At 39.9% G+C, this 25423-nt stretch overlaps 1 protein-coding gene across 3 annotated transcripts in view; it reads left to right on the forward strand.

The window, feature by feature from the left end:
- Nucleotides 1-25423, forward strand: part of LOC119141625 (synuclein alpha interacting protein) — an 84417-nt gene that overhangs the window by 57612 nt on the left and 1382 nt on the right. For 2 of the 3 annotated variants that reach the window (XM_037374101.1, XM_037374100.1), the window contains exons 7-11: nt 4892-5017; nt 8965-9134; nt 16101-16193; nt 18733-19795; nt 21565-21635. In XM_037374101.1, coding sequence (XP_037229998.1) covers nt 4892-5017; nt 8965-9134; nt 16101-16193; nt 18733-19795; nt 21565-21635 — 1523 coding nt within the window. The remainder of the gene's footprint in view (nt 1-4891; nt 5018-8964; nt 9135-16100; nt 16194-18732; nt 19796-21564; nt 21636-25423) is intronic. The other variant, XM_037374102.1, reaches the window with a different exon arrangement.

Genomic DNA, 25423 nt, shown 5'->3' on the forward strand with positions numbered 1-25423 from the left:
AATTGGCAAATTATGACAATTCAGGAATTCAGTATATTGGCAGTGAAGTGTGGTGAAACTTGAATATCATCTGTCTAGTTCTAGCCAGTAATATTGAGAATTACATATAAAAATATGTTGTAAATCCATCCTGTTCCACACCTAACTTATCTATAAATCTAATGATGAGAAACCACAGAAGTACAGCATTTAAGTGCTTTGCTAATGTCTGGGGAAACATACACCACTTAATCGCACCACATTCTCTTCCCACAAAGTCTGTTTTTTCCTAAGTAGACCTTGCAATAACCCCTCTTAAAATGACCTTCTCCAGGACCTACTACGCAAGGAATAGCGATTGGTTATTCTTCTCTAATCTCTTTGGCAGATGGGCCACTTTATCACACAGTTTCTTCAATAGACATTAAGGACAAGTTAAGAATACCCACTCTTTTTGTGCTAATGCTTTTTTTCTACTACTTGTTAAGAGAGAACAAGCAAAATGTAACCACTAAGAAAACTATCTTTTTCTTTCCTGTAGAAGTGTGGCTGTCCTACGTTCAATGCCGTACGGTTATTGTGGCATATTTCTGCTGTTAACTGATCCTGTCGAAGCATGATTTTACTGGAGGGGGGAGGTTTGGAAGGCTGTGGAGCTGGAAATCTACCCTTTCTCCTGCTGCTCCCATGGGCACACAGACACCCTTGTTTCCATGCTGTGCAAGACCTCCTTTGCTATTTTTCCACTCACCTACTATGCAGATGTTACAGGTGCAGGTTAGGACCCTGCTGGATGTACTGATTGGTTGTGTCCTGCTTTCTGTAGCAAGTTTGGTCTGTAAACCTAGCACTGAATATAGGGAGGTTGGGAGCCAAACCAGAACTGGATTTGAGAAAGGCGTGTTTGCTACTGGGAAGAAAAAGGTTGGAAGAGGAAGTCTTATGTGAACTTGCATTCATATCTTCAATTGATTAGCCTTATTTTGTCCTGGTCTCTAAAGATAGTTACGCAAACTAAACCCAGTGAAGCTTTGGGTTTTTTTCAGCGAGCTATGCTGTCTACTGCCAGGAAAAGATCTGGCACACTTTATCTAGATTCTTTTCAGAGCAGGACAGCAGCTCTACCAGTTAAGAAACACCAGCTACAGTCAGCCACCCATGAAATTTAAAAATTATATATAAATTGCTGCCAAATTTTCTTAGCTGAATGCCAAAAAAAGCTCACATGTAATGTCAATTATCTTTTTTTTATAATCCATAAACATCTTGCAAACATGAGGGAATGTTGAGGCTGAAGAGGTGCCAGACTATCTTACCCAACTGTGTTAAAAAGAAAAAAACTTTGAGAAATTCAAATGCGTAGTTGGCGCTATGCTCGAAGCTTTAATTTATTTTGCCATTACTTACACGAGAGAGATAATCCATGTAAACACTGGTCTTGGCAGAATTGCAAGAGTAATATTTTTACAGGGAAGACCTGTTATTGAATCATTTTCTAAAAGAATCAGTCCATCCATTGTTTCCCCAGGCATTAGACATGTGCACCATATTTTTCTTCCATAATTTCAAATGGGCAGCAAAAGAGAGCTTGTAGCAAAACTCCTATGTTAAAGGTCATCAAATCACAATCATGGCCTGATCCCAAAGACATCTCAACAATATTCTATTTTTCCAGTGAGAGAGGGACCACATAAATTCATCTAATGGAAGAGGAGAAGAGTTTAAAGTGAACTTGTAGCCTGGTCAACATACTTCCTTAGCAAAAGCTTCTTTAAGCATGGGATCATGCAAGGAGCAACCATGTTTGCTGGCAGGCCTCTCCATGCCAGGAATAAGTCATGGATGCATAGCAGATTGTGTACCAGGCATCTCTGGCACAGCCACCATGTGACAGGAAGGAGACAGTAGTGCAGTCCTAGGTGCACATAGTATGTCCTGACAACGAGCTCCACAGGGCTGTCATTTCTTTCCACCACAGATGCTGTGGTAGCATGGATTGCACAGGTAGAGCCAGAGGGTGGGGAATGCCAAGGATCTGCTGCCCCTGAGCTCCAGAGTCTTGGGGGACTTCAGGAAACGAGAGCTACAGCATGATGGAGGACCTGGAAGGGGTTCTGTGTACCACCTGGCAGTGGTGTACTGCTGGAGAGCACAGTGGGGAGGAGTGTGTGACTTCGAGATACACAAGTGCTTAACAGCATACCTTTTTTTTCACCTCAGGATTGTTTGCCTCCCTGTCTAATGTTATTTTGCAAGGATAATGTGCTGCTTTCTCTTACTCCTACTCCTCTACTATGAAGGGATACTGGGAAGGGCAGCTTTTTTAATTAATGCTGAGTGATGGGGCTAGGATTAGGTGTAGAGTCAGTACTCTTCACCATGCTAACCCGTCTAACGTCTTTGTTAGTTGTTCTTTCTGCTCCAAAAGCCAGCTGATGGAGCCAAAGTCTGCAGCCTGTCCCAAAACAGAAATTACGTATTGTGGCATTTTCCAGAATCTTTTTATAGGGAGGTTTGAATTATTGTAGGTCTGGAATATGTCAGAGGTATATTAAGCACTGCTACAACGTAGGACCATTTTAGGTCTTAAAATTATCTGATATCCTGAACTATTTGTCAGTATTTGTCCGTTCCTGTAATGTAAGAGATATGTGATTATTTTTCATCATCTTGACCTACTGAATTTTATCATTATCCTTTGTTTTGTCTGAGTAAACTGAGTTGATGTCCATACACCTATTCCTAAGAATACTTTTCTTCCAAATAAAAATCTGTTACTAAAGTAATATATGATATATTGTGAAATATGTTTTCATTTTCCCTAGATGCAAGTGAAGAAAATAGTTGGTTTCTTTTTTTTTTGTTGGTTTCCTCTTTTTCTTTTTCTTTTTTTTTCCCCCAAGGATACATTTTCTAAAAAACATAGTCACTTGAGAGAAACAGAAACTGTTTGAGTAGGCCTCTGACTTTGTGCCCGTGATCTGTTGATGCGCAGACTGTCCTAAGTACAGATGATTGCATATAGCCATCCAGGCACTTGATTTCCCTGATGATGAGACAAATGACTAGAAAGCATAATTTGCTCCACACTGATTGTGATCCTAAAATTACAGAACATGCTTAACATTCTGGTGCCTATTATGTTCCAAAGAAATATATGATTTCAAAGCTATAATTATCTTCCAATTCTGCAGAGGAGTTTTGCTAAAATATTTTTCTTTTAATTATTAAAGCATAAGGGCAATTCATAGGAGTAGTGTAATCCTTCTTCACTGCTGTCTAACTCCACAGGCATCTCGAGAAATTGCTCAAAAGTATTTTAAAAGGGATATGCGATCTGAAGTCATATCTCCATGCTGGCTGCCAGCTTTATCAGGCATTCAGCCAAGGAGAAGTAAAAATACATATCACTTCACCCTGTAATAAAAACAAAACTGCTGTTAAAGTGGAAGTATGAAGAAGGTAAGTTCCACACAGACTATCCTTCTGAAGTAGCAGGCAGAGATCCAGGTTCTTGAATGGGCAGAATCATTTGGAAGAGACCTAAAAGTGTCTGAGGACCCATCTCCTTTTCCTTGACGTTAAAATTTCAGGGGTACCTTTAAAAAGAAGTTTATATCCAAGGTTCCTAGGGAGAATTTCCTTTTCTCATTTTTATTCTTTCTTTTTCCTACTGATTACTGCTCACTCAGAGTCCTAGACAGGCTTTCAGTACTGTTTTATCTAGGCCCACTTTATACAGACCCACATATGTAACTGTGGGCAATTATGTATTTATGTATCACTGAAGCTACTGAAGTGCTGCAGGTTAAGTTTGTGCCTCACCAACACTAGAATCTGCAAAGCTCTTTTGAACTAGAGCTCTTAGCCAATACAACACAGGCTAGATATCAAAGGAAGATAACAAAAAAATCATGTTTAAATAAAAAGGTTTTAAGCTAGAAAGTAATTTATTCCTTTCAGCTATTCAGATGCAGAAACCGAGAGTACAGTTGTAGACAGCTGTACTTTAATGGACCTCACTTTTTAATGTAATCTATAGATTTATTCTAGATTTTCAACATGTATCACATTCAGCCGGGCACAGTGAAAATTAATCTGGAGAGGCATGGAAGGGTCCTAGACCGAAGAAGATTTTTCCAAATAAACCTGCTGGGGAAAATAAGAAAAAAAATAATCTTACTATACATATATAAACTCTCCATTGTTAGAAAAGAATGCCCATATAAATGTGTATTACACCTGCATCTACACACAAAAACCAATTTTAATAACAGTTAAGTTGGCACCTCAGTTTTGGCTTCCAGACTTTCACTTGCAAGTTTTGCTGTCCAGGTCTCCCCATCCTTCCAAACGCACTGGTCCATTAGTCAATACACTGAGAGCTCAGGACAGAGAGATTTCCAGGTTTTAATTGTGTTGCTTCTCCTCTTGCCCAACAGGCCAGAGCTGGGGCGTGATGATAGATTTGAAGAATCTAACTGCTCAGCTCTGTGATCTGCACATACACCTGTTTTAATTTTCCAGAGAGGCTTGTGAGGTTTCACCAAATTTGACAAGCTGATTTTCAGATTGACATGTAGGCTTTTCTGCTTCAGCTCTCCTTTCCAACATACATACATACATACTTTTTAATGTATAATTTCTCAGAATGTGTTACAGTACTTATATTTTTTCCTGTTACTTTTTTTATAAAACAAATAAAGTATTTCACCTTATTTCCTTGGGGAAAACAAAACAAAACATAACAGAGGAGGGCCCGTGGTACACTAAGTACTACAAAATTAAGAGACTGAAAACAAGGAATTATTGGACAGTTTTAGTAACAGGTGAAAGTACCAGTATTCCTCTAGTACACCTAGCTTTTCATTATTTCTTATCTTTTGTGACATCTCTTTTCCCCTTTCCCTAGGAGAAAATCCTTCTGTGGCTTCTTCAGTTTATGCAAGAACAAGGGATTTCACTGGATGAAGTTGACCAGGATGGAAATACAGCTGTTCACATAGCTGCTCAACACGGCTATCTAGGATGCATACAGGTAGAATGATAGCTATATCAGAAACCTCTTTACATCAAACTTGAATGACAACAACCATTAAAGTAAATATAGGAGATCTTACAGGTGGGAATAATTATTGATACATTAAAATATACTAGAAGGAAGAAATGTAAACCAGTAGGGCTTAGACTGAAATACTGACAAGCTCTGGGTTTTTAATTTTATTCTCAATTATGCTATTGTTAGACTGAAGTAACTGTTGTAGAGCAAGAAGAAAGCATTATTATATTGTTTATACATAAGCAGCTGCTAATGTGTATGTTTTTATTTTAGAAAAGGGCAGCCAGTGTGGATATGCATATCCTTCTTACTGTTCTGATATTTTCCTTCTGTTTCTTTTTCCAATGAAAATTTGTAGCTCTCCAGCTGAGAGGAAGTCTAACAGATAAGTTTCTTCTGTCTTGAAGGATTTCCATCTTGAGTAAACCATCCTTTCCAGACTAGTAAACTTTGGATGTGTCTGTGCTAAATAATGAAACATGATGGTGATTTCTAACTAATTCTCAATGAATCAGCTTGGCCACTGAAAGCAATACGTATCTGTTGTATAGAGCTGCTGAAATGGGTAATTTGTCCTGCTGAGAAGGCTTCCACACTACAGTACTTTTGGGAGCCAGATCTGAATAAACCACTTGGGACACCTGTCTACAGTACCAGTGTTCAATGCAGACATACCAAAAAAGCTGTAGGGTTGAACTGGATAGCTAGGTGAACCGTCACAACTTTGCACTGAATTGCAGATGTGCTCTTTGTCCATCAAAATTACGAGAACCATTAGTCACAGGAGTACATTTCAATATTTGGTGTTGTCAGCACTTTGAGTGAAAGCTGTTTGGAGAAGATATAATAATAAAATTATTCCAGGAGACTGCAGAAAGGAATTTGAGAGACAGATTAGTCCTTGGAGAAGAACAGATAAAAGAATAAATAACCACATGGCAGAAAGGTAAGAAATAGAAATCAATGTGATCAAGTAGAGGAGGAAAACATGTCTAAGAAGGAGCAGTAATTCTCAGAGTCTAAGGATCAGATATGTGTCAGTAAACATGTTAATCCTGTTACCACACATGAACTGATCCACAGAATCTCTTAGGCCACTGCAAATACAGAAGATTTCTATTGATTCAACCCTAAAAGAAATATAGCTAGTCAATTCTCATTAGCTAACCTCATCAGAGACCTAAATATATCTGTGCACACTGTTACATTGAATCTACAGATGCATAGCTGCTGCTGCTGCTGCTGCTTATTATTATTATTATTATTGTTGTTGTTGTTGTTGTTGTTGTTATTGTTGTCTATTTATATACCTGGACACAGAGAAGACATAGCTCATCAAAGCCAGTTTGAAAGTCTCACACAACAAAAAGTGTAAAACAGGTGACACTGAGCTGAAGGAATAGACTTGAAAAGAACACCGTCAAATAAATTTGGAGGACATGACCATCTCTGCCTTTTCTCATTGATAGGACATGTCAGTCTTTTGAAAATGTCAGGAATGGACCCCGTACAAACTCTTATGAGAATAAAATAAACAAGTCATCACATCCATGCTAGATTGCTGTGATAGTTGGAAAGAAGAAGAAGAAATGTTAATCATTTACCAGTGGGGAGCACCATTGTGATAGGGGGCGTGCTTAGGGTTTCTAGCTCAGCAGAGCCTCACTAAGGTGTACAATGCATTTGAAGGATAAATGAGTAGATGATTTTGAACAGAGTGGTGACATCTGCAGGCTGATTTAATGGATAAAACTAAACGAAAAAGAGAATAGCTCTGCTTTCCCTGTGAAGAATGAACCTTAATTAAATGGCTTAGAATTATCAGGATTATTCTGTTGTAGATAAATATACAAATCAACAAGTGTTTTGTGAAGCCATGCGAAATAAATTATGAAAATATCTAATAACAACAAAAATATACAATGGCAGTAATGTCATTTCATTAACACCTCACAGTCTTAAGTGTAGTTCATGTTTTGTTGTGCTGTGAAACAAAATAAGCCCTCCACCCAGTGAGCTTGTAGTCTACTTTAAAACAATGCACAGTGAATAATGTGGTAAAAAGAAAGAAGCAATAAAGGAAGCAGGGAGAGTATAAGCAACAGTACAAAAGATGGAGCGTCAAAGGCTGTCAGTGATTCCTTGGCCATCTTATCCACTGTGTTTATGAGCAAGTGAGACCCCTATCATGTTCCGGACTATAAGATTGCTTTCTGCAGGGTCATAACTCTCCTCCTTTATTTTTTTTTATTAGCAAATTAAACCAAATTTATTGATATGAGATGCAGTGCAAGACTGTTAGTAAGTTTCCTTTCCAGATATATATTTAGCAGACCAGACAAGACCACCATTCCTCTTTGCTGTCAGCTGATGTAGAGGATTCTGTGCCTGCAGTTCTTAGTCAGCAAGGCCACTCCAGTCCTCTGTGGCTTACCAGCTCTGCTTGGATAAGTCAGCCAAGAGCTCAGTCACACAACTCCACTTCTGAATGTGTATGTGTATGTGTAATGTTAATGATGCTGTAGGTTTTGGATGCATTATGATTTTGTTCAGAATTTTTTCCAAAGTGCTATGAACTTTGTGTGTCTGAACATTGCTGAGAATATTTAGGTCCTATCCTAGGCTTTCCAGTAAAGCAAATAGTGCATAACACTGATTTTCACAAACAGCTCAGAAAGGGTGAAGGTTTGGTCTCAATTCTTGCTTCAGTTATTGGATGTCCTGAAGTCAGCCTGACAAAACTTATTTTGCCCTTACAACGCCCTGAATTCAAGTCCCAGACATAATTCAAATGTCATACTCACAACCTGGACAGTTCTCCAGCAACACGCTAGGATTCTCCGCTAGTACTGTGAGTAGCACAGGGGTATACATCCGAGTATAAGCCATTGTTTTTCTTAGAAGTTTAAAAGCTGACACATATTTGAGTACCTCTTTAAACTAAAATAGAGGGTAACCAAGCAAGGGCAAATCAATGAGACTTCTTTCAGCATTAAAAAAACCAAACACCACAAACCAACCAGATTGAAAAAGTCATTGTACAGATTTTCTTCTGCAAAAACAGATTTGTGTGTGTCTGACCTAAAAAAGCTGTTGGAAATTATCTGCCATACCTTTCATATCCAGACATCGCTTGGCTAAGGAATCTGGGCATTGAGACTGCTGCATTGAGCGTTTTAAACTGAGGGATTCTGCTGTGGTCAACCACAAAAGGAGACAGCAAACACTGTAGCAAAGGCAGTTGTAAAGTGAGATTCTAAGGGTATATTGCAATGCCTTGCAGAGATCCCAAGAGCAGCAGATAGCAGACCTGGTAAGCCATTACAGCCCATCACAACCCTCTATAACCTGGTAGGCAATGTGTTCGTGCTACCCTGGACCCTGATGTCATCTAGCACAGATGTCCTTTGAATTGCACTTGCCTGTGTCTTCTTTTTTAGGACTACCATGTGCATGTTCAATAATACATAGAGAGGTGCATATGAATGATTTTATTACTGTGGCTCAGGAGGGAATCAATAGGTGCCTAAATGTAAGTTCTCTTTTCATTTGGTGGTCCCACTCACTGTATGAATACTACAAGTCATGCTTGCTGTACAAACAAATGGACAGAAAACAAATTAATGGAGTAGAGCAGCAAGGGGAGAGGAAGGAAGAATATAGTCTTTTTATGGCTCTTCTGAACCACAGCTCAGTCTTCTGTGTTATCCTTGCACCTGAGTGATAGATTTTAGCAGTATGTGGTTTGGGTTCAGGCTGCATACGGACTTCGCAGTGACTGATTTTTAAAAATTATTGGCTTAGATCAACAGTTCCAAGCATTTAATTCAGGAGTGCTTTGAATCCAGCTGTTCTTGTGGATGACCGGAAGTCACAGCAGAGACTTATACTTATGGGTGTCAATGTTTCCTTTTTTGTTTTTACAGACATTGGTTGAGTATGGAGCAAATGTCACCATGCAAAACCATGTGGGAGAGAAACCCTCACAAAGCGCTGAGCGACATGGGCACACCATGTGTTCCCGCTACTTAGTAGTTGTGGAGACATGTATGTCATTGGCCTCGCAGGTTGTCAAGCTAACTAAGCAGCTGAAGGAGTAAGTGTTTCATTGTTATCAGTGCTCATTCTTAAAATGATACCCTACTTTGTCTTCTGTTTATTAGCCATGTCTGTTTTCTGCTTCTTGTATATGATACTTTCATCATATTTCTACCTTATTTCTCCACTCTTTCCTGCTCTCAACAATTTGCCCCTTCCCCTTTAGCAGTTTGTGGCACTTTGCTATGAGGGTAGATGAAGGCAGGGGGAGTAGAAAAAGGCATTTATGAAACAATCCAGTCCTTTTTCCCTTTGCATACCTTGGGACCACATCATAATCACAATTTCTGTTCACATGGCATGCTTTTATATGTAGTGACTGGTTCTTCCCAGTTACAGTGCTGGGTGTTGGTGTTGGGAGGAACAGTGGAGATAGTAGCTGGAGTGGGTTTTGAACTTGGAAGGTCACCAAAGCCCACAGTGGCTACTCAGGAAATATCCTGTGTTCTGTTTTTTCTTCATAGGAGCTGTTTTTAATATTTTAGTATAGCTTTTAATAATAAAAATTCTGTAAAAAGCCCATTATTTTGAAACATGAATTTATGCAATTGTTTGCTTTTATTGTAGATGCAGCTACCGTGACTTAGTGTGTCAATAGGCTCATAAAATAAGGCTCTTAGAAAGCATCAGCACCAACCTATTGTTGTTCCAGCTTAGACACATGATCAAGAGCTGGTCAGCTATCATGAGCCATGAAAACGGCTTCTGACAATCGCATGTTTAGAGGAGACCATGTCAGTTTATGCAAGCAGCATCTGTGTAATTGTACTGGGTATAAATTACAAGACTGTTAGCAGGGGAGCTGCAAGGGTGGCCTATGTGAGAACAGGTGAGGGGCTGCCCTTTGCTGGCCACAGCTAGTTCCACTGGCTCTGCAACAGGCCCACTGCAGCGCACAGCTAAGCCCATCAACCAAGTTGGTGGCACCTCTGTGAAAACATATTTAAGAAGGGGCAGAAAATGCCAGAGAGGAGAAGGGAACAGAAGAGTGACAAACAGAGAGAAGAGCAAGGTCAGAGGACCAGGAAGTACACTGTGGCAGAGCAGGCACTCCCCAAAGGGACCGTGGCCCATGGAGTAAGCACCCGTGCTGGAACCAGTGTGCCCCTTGAAAGGACTACAGCCCATGGATAAACCAACACCAGAGCAGGTGCTTCCCCAGATAGACTGCAGCCTGTAAAGGGCCCACACTAGAGCACAGGGGAAAGTGAGAAAGAAGGAACAGCAGAGAGAAACTGCTACACATGAACCCTGACCTGTGCTGCGCATTGCCTCACTGTAAAGACTGGGTGTAACCTGCAGCAATGGCAAGAGGGGAAGAGAGGTGTCTGGAGTGAAGCCTGAGAATGGGGGAGAAGAGGGGCCTGGGGTGCAGATGAACCTAGGAGTGAAGCTGAGCCCTGGAAAGGGAGGATAGGTATTTTAAATAGGGGGTGGGTGTCTGTCCCTTCATTTTTCCCGTGTACCTGAATCAATAATTAAATATTTATGCTAATTGGCAATGAATTGCATTAAATTCCACAATTTGAGGCTCTTTGCCCATGACAGTTGTTGGTAAGTAATCTCCCTGGGTTTGTCTTGACCACAAGCTTTTTTGCCTCTGTTCTTCCTATTTTTTGCCCTCATCCCACTGTGGCATAGGGGCAGTGAGAGTCTGGCTGTGTGGGTGCTTGGCTGCCAGCTGGGACCAACCCATTACAGTGATGCAATTTTTAGTTTCAAACCGGATATCATGAAAATAAGGGTAAAAATTATCTGCATTGTTAATTCACCCTTTTAACTATAGGTATCTATTCTGTAGTGTTTTTACAGCAAAAGGATGTGTAGTAGCAGTCCTTTCTGTCATTACAGAACACCTGTCTGCATTTGAAGTATGCTTATTTTTGTTTGATCCTCTAAGTTTTATATTATAAAGACATTTTCTCTTTGTGATGTCTTCACTCTTCTTTTACATTTAGATTCTCATAAATAACAAACAGTGAACTAAGGATTATTATATTTTTCCGGTTTCATAATTTTACAGTCTGATCCTGTTCACTGGACATTTTAAAGTACCAGATATTTTATAGTTGATTCATTTGCTAAGAAATCCTAAAATACACAAATAAGCTGATATAAAGGGAAAAAACAGAATACAGGGTACTTCCCGAGTAGCATGCATTAGTGTCTGACTCATCTCAGTATATAATTAAATTAATTTTCCCCATAACTTAGCAGAAGAAAACTGCACACATCAGGAAGCAGAAATTGCAGCCAGATTCTCCATGTCTGTTCTCTTCAGTGCATACCCTGTGCTTGATGTAAGTGTTACCTCTCACAGAAAAGAAAGATTTGTGTCGGTCTGCAGGCTGTTTACCCCCACAGAAATAGTCTAGTTCTGACTTTCCTGACAAAAGCATTAACACTTCCCCGTTTCCCCTTTGTCATCTCACAGACTGCTTACATAGGAAGTCATTTAAACGATTCTTATCTGGCCCCTGATGGGTTCCTTTGCTTGTCTCAGCTGGAGTTAAATCTGCTTCCCTTCAGCAGCCTGTTTTTTCAGGCTTCAGATTTAGCTCCAGTAAGCACAGCAGCAGCTTTTTCTTCCTCTTCCACAAAGAGATGTGAGTCTCTTGTGCAACCCTGTTGCTGTCTACTGAGGCAATGAAATATTCTATTTTCTGCTTGAAAGAGCAGCTTCTGCGTGGCTCTTTGGGCTTCCAGCCTCAGGCTGTGAGTAGCTCCGGTAGAAGCAGTAGACCATGTTCTGAGGCCCATGCTCAGAAGCTACAGGGGATGATGGAAGAAGACTCTTGCCCTGTTAAGCAGCCCCATCCTGCATAAAAATCCAAGCGTGGTACAAAGTAGCAGGAGAATTCATTTGCCACAGCACCTCTGAAGATCCTGAAAGCACCACATGGCAACAGATGGGAGTCCAGTCTACCAACCGAGTCACTTCAAACTGCTGTTGCATTGGAATAGCTCCAACTTGGGCAGCTGAGATGGCTTTCCTGCATTCTCTCCACATACTTCTGCTGCTGTTAATGGACATTGTTCTAGAGACAAAGGGGTTATGATTGTATCATGACTTGAATGGTCAGTATCAACACAGAAGGCCCTTATATGCTTCCCAGCCTTCCCACAGCTGCTGTAAATATGAGCTGATCAGGCAATCTTCTTTTACTCAGGGTGCCTTATTAGCCAGGGGTGAAAGCTTCTCTCTGATAACACTGTATGTCCGCAGCCACAGAAAGAGTGGAATGGCTGATATTGTGCAAGAGCAGCAGTGCAGAAACTGTCTGAGACTAGCACCTAGCACGACCTGTCTTCGAAGGTCCTAAACCAAAGAAGGAAGTACTGTCTTTCATTCTCTTCTTCTTAGCTCTTCCAGTCATCAAGGCAACAGAGAACAGTTTTAGAGAGAAGTTATCCCAGTCCATCACACTCTTGGGAGCAATCCCTGAAAGAAGGCACAATACTGAAGCAATAAAATCACATTTTGCCACAGTCTTCACATCTTTCAGCTCTTTGATCCAAAGCAGCTGACAAACACAGAGGAGTATAGCAAAACCTTCTGAGTAGGCTCAGAGAGAAAAGCCTTTATATTGGAAAGAAAGAAATAAGTAGTAACTACAAATGTTCCATCAAATCTTCACAAGTGGATTAACAGAGACTTTTCCCCAAAACAGGGAAGGAACCAAGCAATTCTTTCAATAGGTAAAAAGAAAACTGGCCCACAAATACTTCTGTTACTGGCTTCAAAACTAAAGCTTTGGCTTGCATCTCTTGCTAATTAAAGAAGTTTGGTCAGTCCACTAGGACTTTCTGAACTAAACTAAATGCTTAGGACAGTCACAAAAGTCTATACAAAATATTGGCTTTCATTTTATTTCCAGAGGTCTCCATAGGTCTTACAATCTTAGTTATTCCCTCACTGATTTCATCTTCCTAAAAAAACCTTAGTTGCTAGTGTAGAAAATGCCTGCCTGCACAAATACATGGTTTCTAACACTGATGACACTAGTAGTAATTACTTGTATTGTTTGGGCTTTCCTGGCCTGAAGAGACCAAGTCAGAACTAATGACATAAAATTAATGCTTCCCTAGATGACTTTTACAATGCTGCTTGATGACAGACTTTTCTACCTGCATTCCCAAAGGGTTGACTGTCCTATGTTTATGGACCTGAATGTGCAAAGCAATTAATGGAGACACTTATTGATCCTTTTGATACACTATCAAAAGCAAGGCAAGGCAAAGATCAAAGCAAACCATGAGTCAAAAGACGAAGATGAGAAAGTACTTTAATATCCTCTGTTACATCCACCACTTTTCTGTGTTCTGTTACAAAAATCCATGATTTTCCTGAAACTTCATACGAATAGCTGTAAGAATAGGTGAATAAAAAATTATTGTTGTAGTATGGTAAGGTGTGTACGAGTTGCTGGTTTGTTTGTTGGTTGAGGCTGGGTTGTTGGGTGTTTTTTTTGTGGTAGTAAGTGTTATATAGACATACCGTAAGAAACCCAGTATATACTTTACAATGTTCATCTCTTTTTCACTTAGTTAAGCTGTTTTATTTTCTGCTTTGTAGTGTGGCCATTCTTGTTTTATTTGAAACAAAACAGAAAAGTAAGGCAACATACTATGAAAGATACTTCAGCAGAGTCCAGTGTCTTAGCCTGTTGCCCGTTCAGTTAATGAGCTCCTTGATTTCATTAGGAGGTAGCTGGGGTCCACAATTTCTAAGTAGACACAGAAGAGTCCTTACATATTACTTACTGGGAACGTCGTCTAAGCTAAGACCCTCAGAACTGGGGCATTAAATATCATAAATAAGTGGACCCTCTTACCCCTGAAGCTACAGTGATCTAGTTTCCTAAATCAGTCTAGGTTTAATACTTTAAAAATATTGCTGTTCCACGAAGTTGTGATCCCTTGTTTTCAATTTTATTTTAGATATATATATCTTTTATAGATATATATCTAGTTATATGTCTTCAGGGATAGTGCTGGCAAGATGCATGGATTTCTGTGAGCTATTTACTAACTAGTGAAAATGGAGGAAACTTTAATTCTTTTAGCACAATAAAATGTTTAAGTGGTATGAGAACATTAACTCAGTAGAAGAGGTGTCAGAAATTTCCATTAAACCTAAAAGCGTAGGAAGCTGTTAGCTACATTATTTAGATATTTAGAAATAGAAGTTGAAGGAAGCATAAAAGGCAAATAAAACAGATAAATTGCATCACAGTCTAATCTCAAATGAAAATTTCCCTTGCTCTTAAAAGAGAGTATCTGGGGAGTTGCAATATAAGCCAATGTTGACAGATGGTAGGAGTAATTTTAAAATAGTCTAAGGCGGTGTGTAGGCAAGAGGAAAGAAGATGGAAAATTAAAGGAAGAAAGGATGTACATAAAGCATGGTTGTGTTGTAAAATGTGATAGCAAGGCAATATGTTGAGATCCCACCTTTATTTCTGTAGCACTTTTTAGATCCACTCTGATACGTTGAAAGTAAAACATTTGTTTTCTGCCAGCCCTGCAAATACAGCCCCTCGTCTAAAAAGTCATCTGGATTCTTTCTGGCTTTGACATTGCCAGTTATAAAGACTGCATTTGGAACTCAGCTAACTCTTCTCTGATGGCATGCGAGCTAGGAAAGAGTCCAGCTCACTGGTGGAGAACTGTATTAGATCTGCAGATCCAACAAGAATAAAAGTACTAAAACTATGTTACTTCTGCAGGAACAGAAACAGATCCTGAGAGAACCAGATAAAAAGCCATTTTCACATGGTCATTTTGTCAGGGAATAAAACTAAATGTACCATTTGTAATCTAGGTGAAAGACAGTATAGCTGTACATCTCTTGTGTTCTGATAGTTTCCCGACAATTCTGTCTGTGCAGTGTTTAGAGGCACTGGAACTTACAGGGCACTAAACAAAATTGAATGCTATCTGTGGTGGTCGACAAGCTAAAGGGATGTTTTGATGTTAGAATGGAAGGTCTAAATTGGATGGGAGCAGGGAGAGGTAGAAGAACTCTTTGTGGCAAATTGATCCATTGCTTTGTTTTCATAGAACTGCTTGAAGGTTTGCAGGTTGTCTGGTTCAACTGAGTCCTTTCTATGGAAATAAGTATGAGGCAGGAGAACAGAGATTGTGGTTACAGTTCTGTGGTAAATGGAGTTTCTGGTATGGATGTCACTTCGTATTACTAATGATATATATCTACTATTACAATTTTTTTAAACATTGGTCTCTAAAGTTATTTACAAAGCAGTGTAGATCACAGCACCACACAAAGTGATAGACTGCAGTAGGTACAGCACTACTGAGTATAAGGTGGGTGCAGAGCACAGGTAGGACTTTTGGTAAGGTTGGGCAGCAAGCAGGTGTAGTTTTTTCTACTCCCCTGAATACACAGGGGTCGTACTTAGCTCCATCCTGCAGCTGAAGAAGATTGGACCAGCCCTTCCTGGTGGGCAAAGGCTTCTCTGAGTTCATTTGCGGATAGAAATGGAGAGAGCACTTGTCTGAGCTATTTAGCTGAGTAAAAGCCATCCACTAAATGTAAGTGACTTCTTAACCTGGCCCTTTCCTCTTCCTTTACACAAATGGGTAAGAACCAAGTGTCCCTAAGTTTGCTGTGCCATATATTTGTTTCCTGACTATTATTTTCTTGTGGATCACTCGGTTCCAATTGACAGCTGCATATGGTCCCACACTTGTCCTTATGTAAAGTATAATCTCAAGACAAGTGTCTCTCAATTGGTCTTGTACAGTGGTCACACAATGTCCGCAAGTACAAACTCTCTGTTACTATTTATAATTTCTCTTTTTATTTCTTTACTATGTAAAGTATAGGTGAAGAGGACTTCTTTCTGAATACAAGGCTGAACGGGTAGTGTCAGTTATCGTACAGCTTACTAATGCTGACAGTTTTACAGTTCAAGGTAAACAGTCTTACATTTTCCTGCAGGCAGACAGTGGAACGTGTGACATTACAGAACCAACTCCAGCAGCTTTTAGAAGCCCAGCGGTCAGAGGGCAAGTCACTGCCCACATCCCCAAGGTAAGGTGCCTGGAATTGTGCAGCAGCCTGGATTTACACAGTTTTGTGGCATATCAGTTATCAAGAGAATCTGTGACCTATGTAAATAATAGATGTGTTCTGTAAACTAAATATGGGGTTTTACCTCATGGGCCTGGAGCTGGATTTCTAGAATTTGACAGTGTGTGATGTTGTATACATATGAGAAATATTGAGTATGAAGTGAATAGTCCCTGTTTCCCAGCAGAGTGAAAATCAGATTTACAGTGGAATAAAATATATTTTGTATTAGATGAATAGCAGAGGAACCTAGACACCCCTAGGAAAGTTGTAAAGTTTGAGCTTGTGGTGTTCCACTGTACATTATTGCCAGCCATAATTCAAAAAGCCAGTTACCAAAAACAAAACCTGATTTCATATTAATGAGACTCCTTACACTCATTAAATCTTTTGGCTGCAGTAGCTTGTATAAAATGTCAAAACTCCAGAAATTTTATGTATTGTTTACATATCCTGTCAGAAGTCCTAGAAATAGACACAAACTGAGTACCATTAAAGAGGAGGAAGGTAAAGGCATAGGACTGGATCTGGAGTCTGCTAACATATCTCTCTGACTTCTGCCATGGACTTCCAGCGTGATGCATGGAAGTGAAGCAAGCACACGACTTCTCTCTGATAGCAATCTGAAGAAGACTTTGAAGGGAATTAAGTTACTCACATGCAAATAGGACTTGATTTATCATTCTTTTCTATATCTATATCTTCTATCTGAGTTCCTCTCTGGAAGACATATACAGCACTTCTTCCTGTTACAGAGTTGTTAGGGAGCTACTTATATGTTAAAATATAAAGCCAGCGTAAGAGCTTCTGCAGTCATTGATGGTCAGAGCTTTGGGTCATCAAGCATGAACTCAGGATCAGTGACTGCTTTTTTTCCATTCTCAAAGAATCTCAAGTGCTTTTCTGGACAAGTGCTGCATATCTCTGAATTTCTGAGTCTGTGTTTTAGACAAGTGCAAATAGTTGCAAAAGTAGATGACAAAGGCATTGGGACTGGAAATGCATTTGTGTAAAGGAACGTCAGCTAGGAAAGGACTGTAAACTCCAGACTCCTGCTGAAGTAGAAAACCACACTGGAAAGAGTTGTCTTGTTGGTTTTTTTAGAATCATGATCTTTGTCTTCCCTGCCTACCAGCTCAACAGGGACAATGGGAGCAAACACGGTCTTCCAGCTCATTTGGTTTCTGTGATTTTTGCTGACTGGTCTTTCCAAGTGGTCTCGCATCTGAGTCCTGTTGAACACCAGGACTGTTTTTCTTTCTATTAGATAAGATCAGGTGAGAGCAGATCTCTCATCATTCATTATTCCTGTTAAAGGGTAAGTTTCAATATCTTTTTAGCCAAATAAGCAAGTCTGAAAATGATGATTATTTTATTTCATAGTTGGTTACTACTTTTCCTTCCAGCTAAAACTCACTGTGGATATTATCATGATCCAAGGAACCAGTAGCAGATCTAAAAGAACCTATCCCATTTACTAGGAATGTCTATTGTAGATACGTGCGTATTCTTCAGTGTCTGTTTCACTTTGCCACAGGAGAAAAAGTGCAAAATTAGTTGAAGATAAGGTAGCCAGTATAGGTGTGTGAATTTTGTACACTGTGAGAACTATAGACTCATCAGAGTATAAGTTGCTTGTCAAGAAAGAAATAAAATACATTAATTCAGTGCTTCACACCAACCTTAATTTTGTCACCTTACCCTTGCTTAGAGGAAAGGTGGTTTAAAATAAGAATGTGGAGTATTATGAGCTCTGGCATATGTCATGGGGAAAGAACTGGCCTCTGTAATTTATGTTCTTTGCAAATCAGACTTACCTGAGATTGCGTTTTCCTTGATATATAACATTTGGAGTTCTAAATTTGATTTATTATTGTAATAGTATTTAAATAAATTCATGTCACCTTTCTCACGCTTTTCAGTATTTCGTATCTGAAAAGGCTTTGAGTGCAAATGGCCCTGACTTTTTATGAGGTCTTATAAGACTATTATTAATACCAGATGAAGTTTAGATTTATGAAATCATTGCTATGCAGACAGATGGTGCTTTCACAGTATTTAGAATAAGCTACTTTTGTATCATGATGTGACTTGGATAGTAGGCATTTGGCCTTGAGGGGTTTTTTTTTTTGCCTTTTAAGACATGTCAACTCCTACAAATAGGAAACAGTAGTTTCTTTAAAGTTTCCCTCAGAAAGTCATCTTTGGCATTGAAATAACCATTCCAAGTTTTGATTTTAAGGAATTTTGTTTGTAAGAGAAAGTGAAGAGACTCAGATCGTAATTAGGAGTGGAAGCAGGGTTACATCCTCCTCTGTGTAATCTTCACTGTGGCATCATGGTAATGAATTCCATGTGAGTAGCGATGAAGAGGATAAGTAACAATAAGCTGAGACAGACACATACACTGGAAATGGCAGTTTCACATTTTATATGTGCATTAATTTGGCTATGGTATTTCCTCCTCTTTTTTTTTTTTTTTTTTTTTTTTTTTTTTAAGCTTGCCATCATCTCCTGCTTCTGGCAAACCCCAGTGGAAACCATCTGAAGCAGATGAACTGTCTCCACCAAAAAGTAAATTGAACACCCAAGATGGGATTCAGATTCTTGGCAGCTTGGGAACTTCTAGTCGCAGTCGAGCCAAGATAAAAGATGAGGACTCAGATAAAATCTTGCGCCAGTTGCTGGGGAAGGAAATCTCTGAAAATGTCTGTATGCAGGAAAAGCTGACTTTGGAATTTCAGGATGCTCATGCATCCTCCAAGAACGTGAAGAAGATTTTGCCAGAGAAAAGGGAGCTGAAGTTAGCTAGACTGAGACAGCTAATGCAGAGGTCACTCAGCGAGTCTGACACAGACTCAGCTAATTCTGAGGACCACAAGAACACCTCTGTGAAAAGAACTGACAAACCAAGACCTCAGCCCATAGTGGAGAGTGTTGAAAGCACAGAGAGTTTGCACCTGATGATTAAGAAACACACTTCTGCAGCAGGGCGCCGCTTCCCTTTTGGTATCAGGGCCTCTAAGTCCGTGGATGGCCACAGTCCGTCCCCTACTTCAGAGAGCAGCGATCCAGATAATGAAGCCCCGTATCAGTCTGGTAGTGTTCCTCAGAGCCAATTTTGTGGAGACAACTCTCCATCCAGCATGGACAGTGCCACTGCTCAAAAGGTTGCCACCAGCCCTAAGAGTGCTCTCAAGTCTCCGTCTTCAAAGCGCAGAACCTCCCAAAATCTGAAACTCCGAGTGACTTTCGAGGAGCCTGTGGTGCAGGTGGAGCTAGCAGAGTCAGAACTGAATGAGGAAAAGGATAAAGACCAGAGCAAAGGACTCATTCGGGCTCCCCCCAGCTCTGGGGAGCCAGTGGGGGACCAGCTGAAAAGGCCTTTTGGAACCTTTCGGTCCATAATGGAGACGCTGAGTGGCAACCAAAATAACAACAACAACTGTCAAACTGCAAACCTGATCAAAACCTCATCAACGCTGCCTTTTACCTCATTAGGAAGGAAGACAGCAGACAGCAAGGGAAATCCAGCAGCTCTTACAAAAGGAAGAAACAAGCCAGTGAGTGCACTGAAAGGAGGAAGGGCATTTTTTTTTCTCTTCTCTCTTTAAGTAATAAGTTTGACAGCTGCTTTTTCCTGCCTTTCTATAGCAGAAGGATGCACACCAATACTTCACTCTGTTTGACCTGTAGAAAGCCCATCCAGTGTTTTAATTTTGGAAGGCTTTTCCAAGGACTAGCAGATATTGCTTGGGTACAGAGCCTTTACTCTTAGTGCCCGTGGTTCACATGTTCTGTGTTGAAAGCTTTCCACAGAGACATGACTCACCTGAAAATTATGTTTGATGTTGCTCTGCATGACAAGTCATACAATGAGAATGTCACACTTGAGTCCATGGGATTTCTGAAGAGTAAATAACTGAAGGACTGGCCCTGTCCTGTCCTAGAGCCAAGACCGATGAGGCCAACAGGATAAAAATAAGTAATAGAATATAAAGAAAAAATAGCAGGAATGGTCCTTCCTGCTTCTGTGGGAGCTACAGCCATCCCCTAGGTGTTGAAGCTGTCACTACCCAGCCTTCTTTTTACCCACCCTCTCCTTATAGCACAGAGTCTTCTCATGCCAGATCATATGGTGGGTCTGTAGCAAAATGTACTGGACCTAGATAATCCCCTCACTGCAGTCAACACAGTGCCCTTTCTGGGATCCCAACAGAAAGAGGGTGTCTCCAGTTAGGAGGCTGGCTGTCTTGTTCAAAAGAAAGGGGAAAATACTTTGACCAAATGTATCTTCCAAGAGAAAGGAAGAGGTATTGCATGAAAGAGGCAGAATTAGGAAATACTGTGAGCACAGTGTGTTTGTGGAGCAGAGAGACGTGCGAGCATCTGGAGATACAATAAAGAGTTGAGTGAGAAGGAATGGTAGATGATTTAATCCACTGTGAAAGACAGGATGGGAGGGAAGGGGTGGATGGAAAGACATGAGGCAAAAGAATAATTTCAAGATGAAAAAAAAGAACATAAAGCCAGCCAAGAGGAGGAGGAGGAACAGTGAATTATATACTGTAAAAAGTATGACAAGGTAATGGGAGAAAAACGCAGGAAAATCTTAGGCACAGAGGAGGCAAAATTAGTATGGAAAAGAAACAGTGGAAAGAGAGAGCTGGAAAACACTGAGCAGGCCATGTTAATGGGTACTGCTGGAGCAGTAGTGCTATAGCAGAATGTGAAATGAAATAAAAAATTCAAAGGAGACCTAATAGGGTAAATTGAAGTGGGACTACATTTGTTAAAGTCTACTCAGAATCACAGTATGAACTACTGATTGGGGCTTTTAAAGACATACACCGTCTAGTTGAACAGCCAATTTAACATAGAAGTATTTTCATTACACGACGGCAATTTTTTTTCAAGAGTGATTCAGATTTTATAGTGACAGAGGAAAAGACAGTCTGTCTTCAAAGATGTTCTGATAGATTGCAAGGTCACAAGCATTTTTCATAGTTCTCTAAGAAATCTAAAGAGTTTGATGAGGTAATTATAACAGTATTGATGCTTGCGCTGTAAAATGCATGTTGTCTGTGAAAAGGCCATGTTTGCATGTCATAGTTGCCAACATCGAAACAGTGGGAAGAATATATTTTCATACCAACACAAAGGACCATGGCGCACATCTTAAAGGGGTAACAGATTCAACCTCATTTACTAACTGAAAAAGAAATCTGTTAAAATGTTGTGGCTATTTGACCGCATGTTTTGGTAGACCTCCATTACGCATGTGGTAACCTCAGTGCATGTTTTTAACTGATATGATGTTGTACTTCCTTAGGGTCCTCACTTCAGCTACACCAGTCTTTCTTCTAGCATGCTGAATGAAGAACTTCTGTGTAACTATGCTTGGTATGTGCATATGCATGTTGATGTTTAGCACCTCAGTTGCTTTTTTTTCTCAAATTGCCTGTGTCTGCTAGTGTTATTCATAACTGAAATACTGGAATTCGTTGATGCACAAGACAGGAAATAGATGAACAAATGAACATCTAAATTCCTAGAAAAGCAGAAATTTGTGATGGATTTCTGTTGATGTCACCATTGAACTGGCTACAGGCTTTCATATCCAAGCAAGTATAGAAAGTATTCATACTCGTAAATCCACCAGGGAGTATAGTGCACTTTGGCTGAGTATTCAGCCTCTGTTGAATGAAAGTCAAGTACCAGATGAGAATGGAAATTAAATTTCCTCTCCTGAGGAGAGCAAAAAAACCAGAGTTCGTATCTAAATGGAGAGTACAGACAACATGAGGCAGAATGCTGTACTGTAAGTCTAGTGCTGTCCTCTTTTCACACATTTTTCTTACTCTCTCTCAGACTTTGAAGTTAAATCTGTCTTTTAAAACTCTGGTAAATTTGACTGTGTTCAAACTCTTTAATTTAGATGTGGTTCATCAAGAGTATTCAGTCAGATAGAGACCAGTCCCTCAAGGTCCATAAAGACATGTTGGAAAAAACATCATTTGATAATATGTGGGATTTTTTTAAGAAAATGCTTTGTTAAAAGTACCTGTCATTTTTATCAACCCTTAACACTCACTAATTCTTGTGATGATAATTTTTTCTGTTACGCTGAGATGCAGATGCTTTAATTAGGCCTGGAAATGATTGCTATTCACACCAAAATTATAGATACAAAGATACTTCTGGGAAATTGTAAATTAGTCATTCTGCAGTTCGGGAACCTAAATTACTTTTAAGTTACCCTTTTCTAAATGTGTAATAATTTTTTTTTTTTTGCTTGTTTTCTAATGCCAGGCACTTCCCATACTTAAAAACTCCTATTTCCATGGTGGAAATGGGAATTTTGTTCTGAAGTCATTGCCACAGTATATGTGAAACCAGGAGCAGAACTGTAAGGTTTCCAGGCAGTTTCATTCGCTTCTGAAAGCAAAGAGAGAAATTCTAGTACGGAAACTGACCGCACAGCAGCAGTTTGAGGGAGCATCAGTGGGCAGCCTCCAGTCAAAGCACCCGTCTGTCTGTCCAGACTCTGGAGTAATACAAACCCATTGATTTCATCCTTAAAGTTAGAGCCATCTCCCAGATGTAGCCAGTTGTTGCAATTCAGTATTGCTTTGTGCAGATGCTTTTCTGTGACAAATCCCTGGCAGCATGGTATTTCCCCAGAAGCAGCGAGAGACTGGGAAGGCCTGGCTGCCACTGCAGAGTCACTTGCTGGGAGGGTGAAGGTTGGTCCTGGACTCCTGGCTGTCCCTCCAGGACTGCTGATCTGGGTACCAGTCCTGAGGATGCCCCCATGGTGGTCGGCATGTGGAAAACCAGAGAGTAGGGAACAAGGAGCAGAGTGCACTAGGGGTACAGCTTCAGGAGGCTGTTGCTGTACCCACAGGTTAGGACAGAGGTGGGCAAATTGTGTGCCAGAGTCTGTGGCAGGAGATTTCCAAAAATCACATAAGAAGGGAAGATGTATTGTGCTTGATGAAAGCAGAACACAGACCTGAAGGCTCTCCGAGCTTCTGAGCTAGTGTTTGTGATGCCTTTTGGTATGGCTGTGATTTTTGAACAGCAAAATGTGTGCCTGTTCTTAGACTGCTGCATGCTGCCCTGTAGCCTGTGAAATTTAAATAATACAACATCACCGTCATGTACGCTACAAGCCCCTGGACACTGTCTGAATTTTCACTGGATGGTCTAGGGAGGCTGTGTAATTACCACTGCAGAGTTCTTTTGAAAAAAAACCCACCTTTCTAGAAAAGTGTCTAGTCTTGGTGTTTTAAACCTTTGTAGACTGTTATATTGGGGAGTTATATTTCTGGATACAATCCCAAAACCATTTTAACTTTAGAGCTTTATATAGGGAATTTTATTAGAATGTTCTGAAATCTGAAGTCATTATACAAAATCTATCTTCAGTCAGATGGCATTCCAGCCCGCCAGTTTTCAGCTTCTTTTCTTTAGCTTCTCTTTATTTAGTTTGTTTCATTTTTTCATTCAAAATACCCAAGTACATCAAGGTTTTGTAGTTTACTTTTTCAAACTGGTCACAGCTTAGTAGTAGAGGATTTTATTAAATTTTCTAGTGTCTGATTAAAATTTTATACACCCTATTTTTGTTAGGGCCCTAGAGTAAATTTGGGATGTTCAGGATGGCTTGGGATATTTTTTCTGCTTTTGGAAGGATTGGCTAATTTCTTGCATATTATGACTCCAAGCAAATGCTTGTAGTTTTTTCCATCTTACATGTATGCCAATGAACAGTTCTTTCCCACACTTTAAATCATATGAGATCTGCAGTACATTAAAGTAAGCACTAACTCACCGTATCAATACAAAACCATGCATTAGCTGCAGCTATCAACAGCAAAAATTGCTTCATATGTCAGGGGCAATCAGCAGAACCTACCATCAGGTTTCTGTCAGATACCAGACGGGAGAAGCTTCTAAAACAGTAGGTGGGTCTAACCTAACAGGTATCCCACTGACAGATCTACTGCTGAATAAATTACAATTCAGATATACTCTAAAAAAAGAATGCTTATATGTATTTCTAATAAAATAGTTATGATTCAAACTAGTACAGTATAAAATCAATATGAAAGTAATTAAGGCTTTGTCCCAGAGAATTTATAGTCATTCTGTTGTGAACTGTTATGAGTATGCATCAGTGCCTGTTGCATGAGGGGACGTTCAGTATTTCTGTGATGACACAGGCACCAAAAGATATTAGAAATGTGGCTAGTAATTAGTAATATTGGTAATAAGTTTCCTTCATATCAGCAGGCACAATTATAAAAGGCATGTCTGTTCAACATTGTCACTTAGAGGCATCTGCATTAGCTAAAAATGATCCTCTTCAAGGTGTCAGTGCAACTGTTAGGCTGCAAAAGGGGGTCTTCGGAGTGCCTAGTCTCTACTTGGAGGACCTGCCCACAGGGTCTTTCAGTGCTGCAAGTCTAAGCTAATGCAGTAGTTAATTGATGTAAATAATCTTAGCCTTAGAAAGCATCCTTCAATAAAGTTCCATGGCTAACACTAAACATGCTGTTAGTAACAGCAATGTGTATTAAGTGCCAAAAAGTAGTTATGGCAAAGAAGTTAACTGCTCATCTTTTACCTCCTCAGACTCCGTCCTACAAATTCTGCCTTGCCTAGCTCAGTTCTGTGTCTTTTGTTCATGTTTTGGGTATGTGGCAACAGCAATTTAGAAGAGTGAAGGGGATTTTAAAATAAAATTATCCCTTATGCTCTCTCATTAGGACCCACAGCCGTGGTCCCTAAGAAGATCAGCTTCTGTTAAATTCTGAAGTAACCACAAGGTTTTGTGAGCATCCTGAGTATCAGTCTCTTTGGGATATTTGGTTCTTTATGGTGATTGTAGACTGGAATACAGCTATTCTGTTTTACAAGCAACAGGCTCACAAATATGTGAGTGTCAGGCAGACTTTTTACACACATACTCTTGCCCTTTGCTGTGGTTAACCTCCTGCTAGTATCTGTCTTTTGCAGCAACACACCAGCTAGTAAGGATTGTGTTGTCGGAGTTTCACTATACAGCAGTACTAACTAAAAATGAGCCTTTTAACCTGTTTGAAATTTGCTGTTGGCTGGATGCTTAATCAAGAATACTTCAGCTGGAACATTAGTTGAAGAGAGGAGAACAGACTGGGGATTCA

This window comes from Falco rusticolus, chromosome Z, assembly GCF_015220075.1.
Source record: "Falco rusticolus isolate bFalRus1 chromosome Z, bFalRus1.pri, whole genome shotgun sequence".
NCBI classification, from domain to species: Eukaryota; Metazoa; Chordata; class Aves; order Falconiformes; family Falconidae; genus Falco; species Falco rusticolus.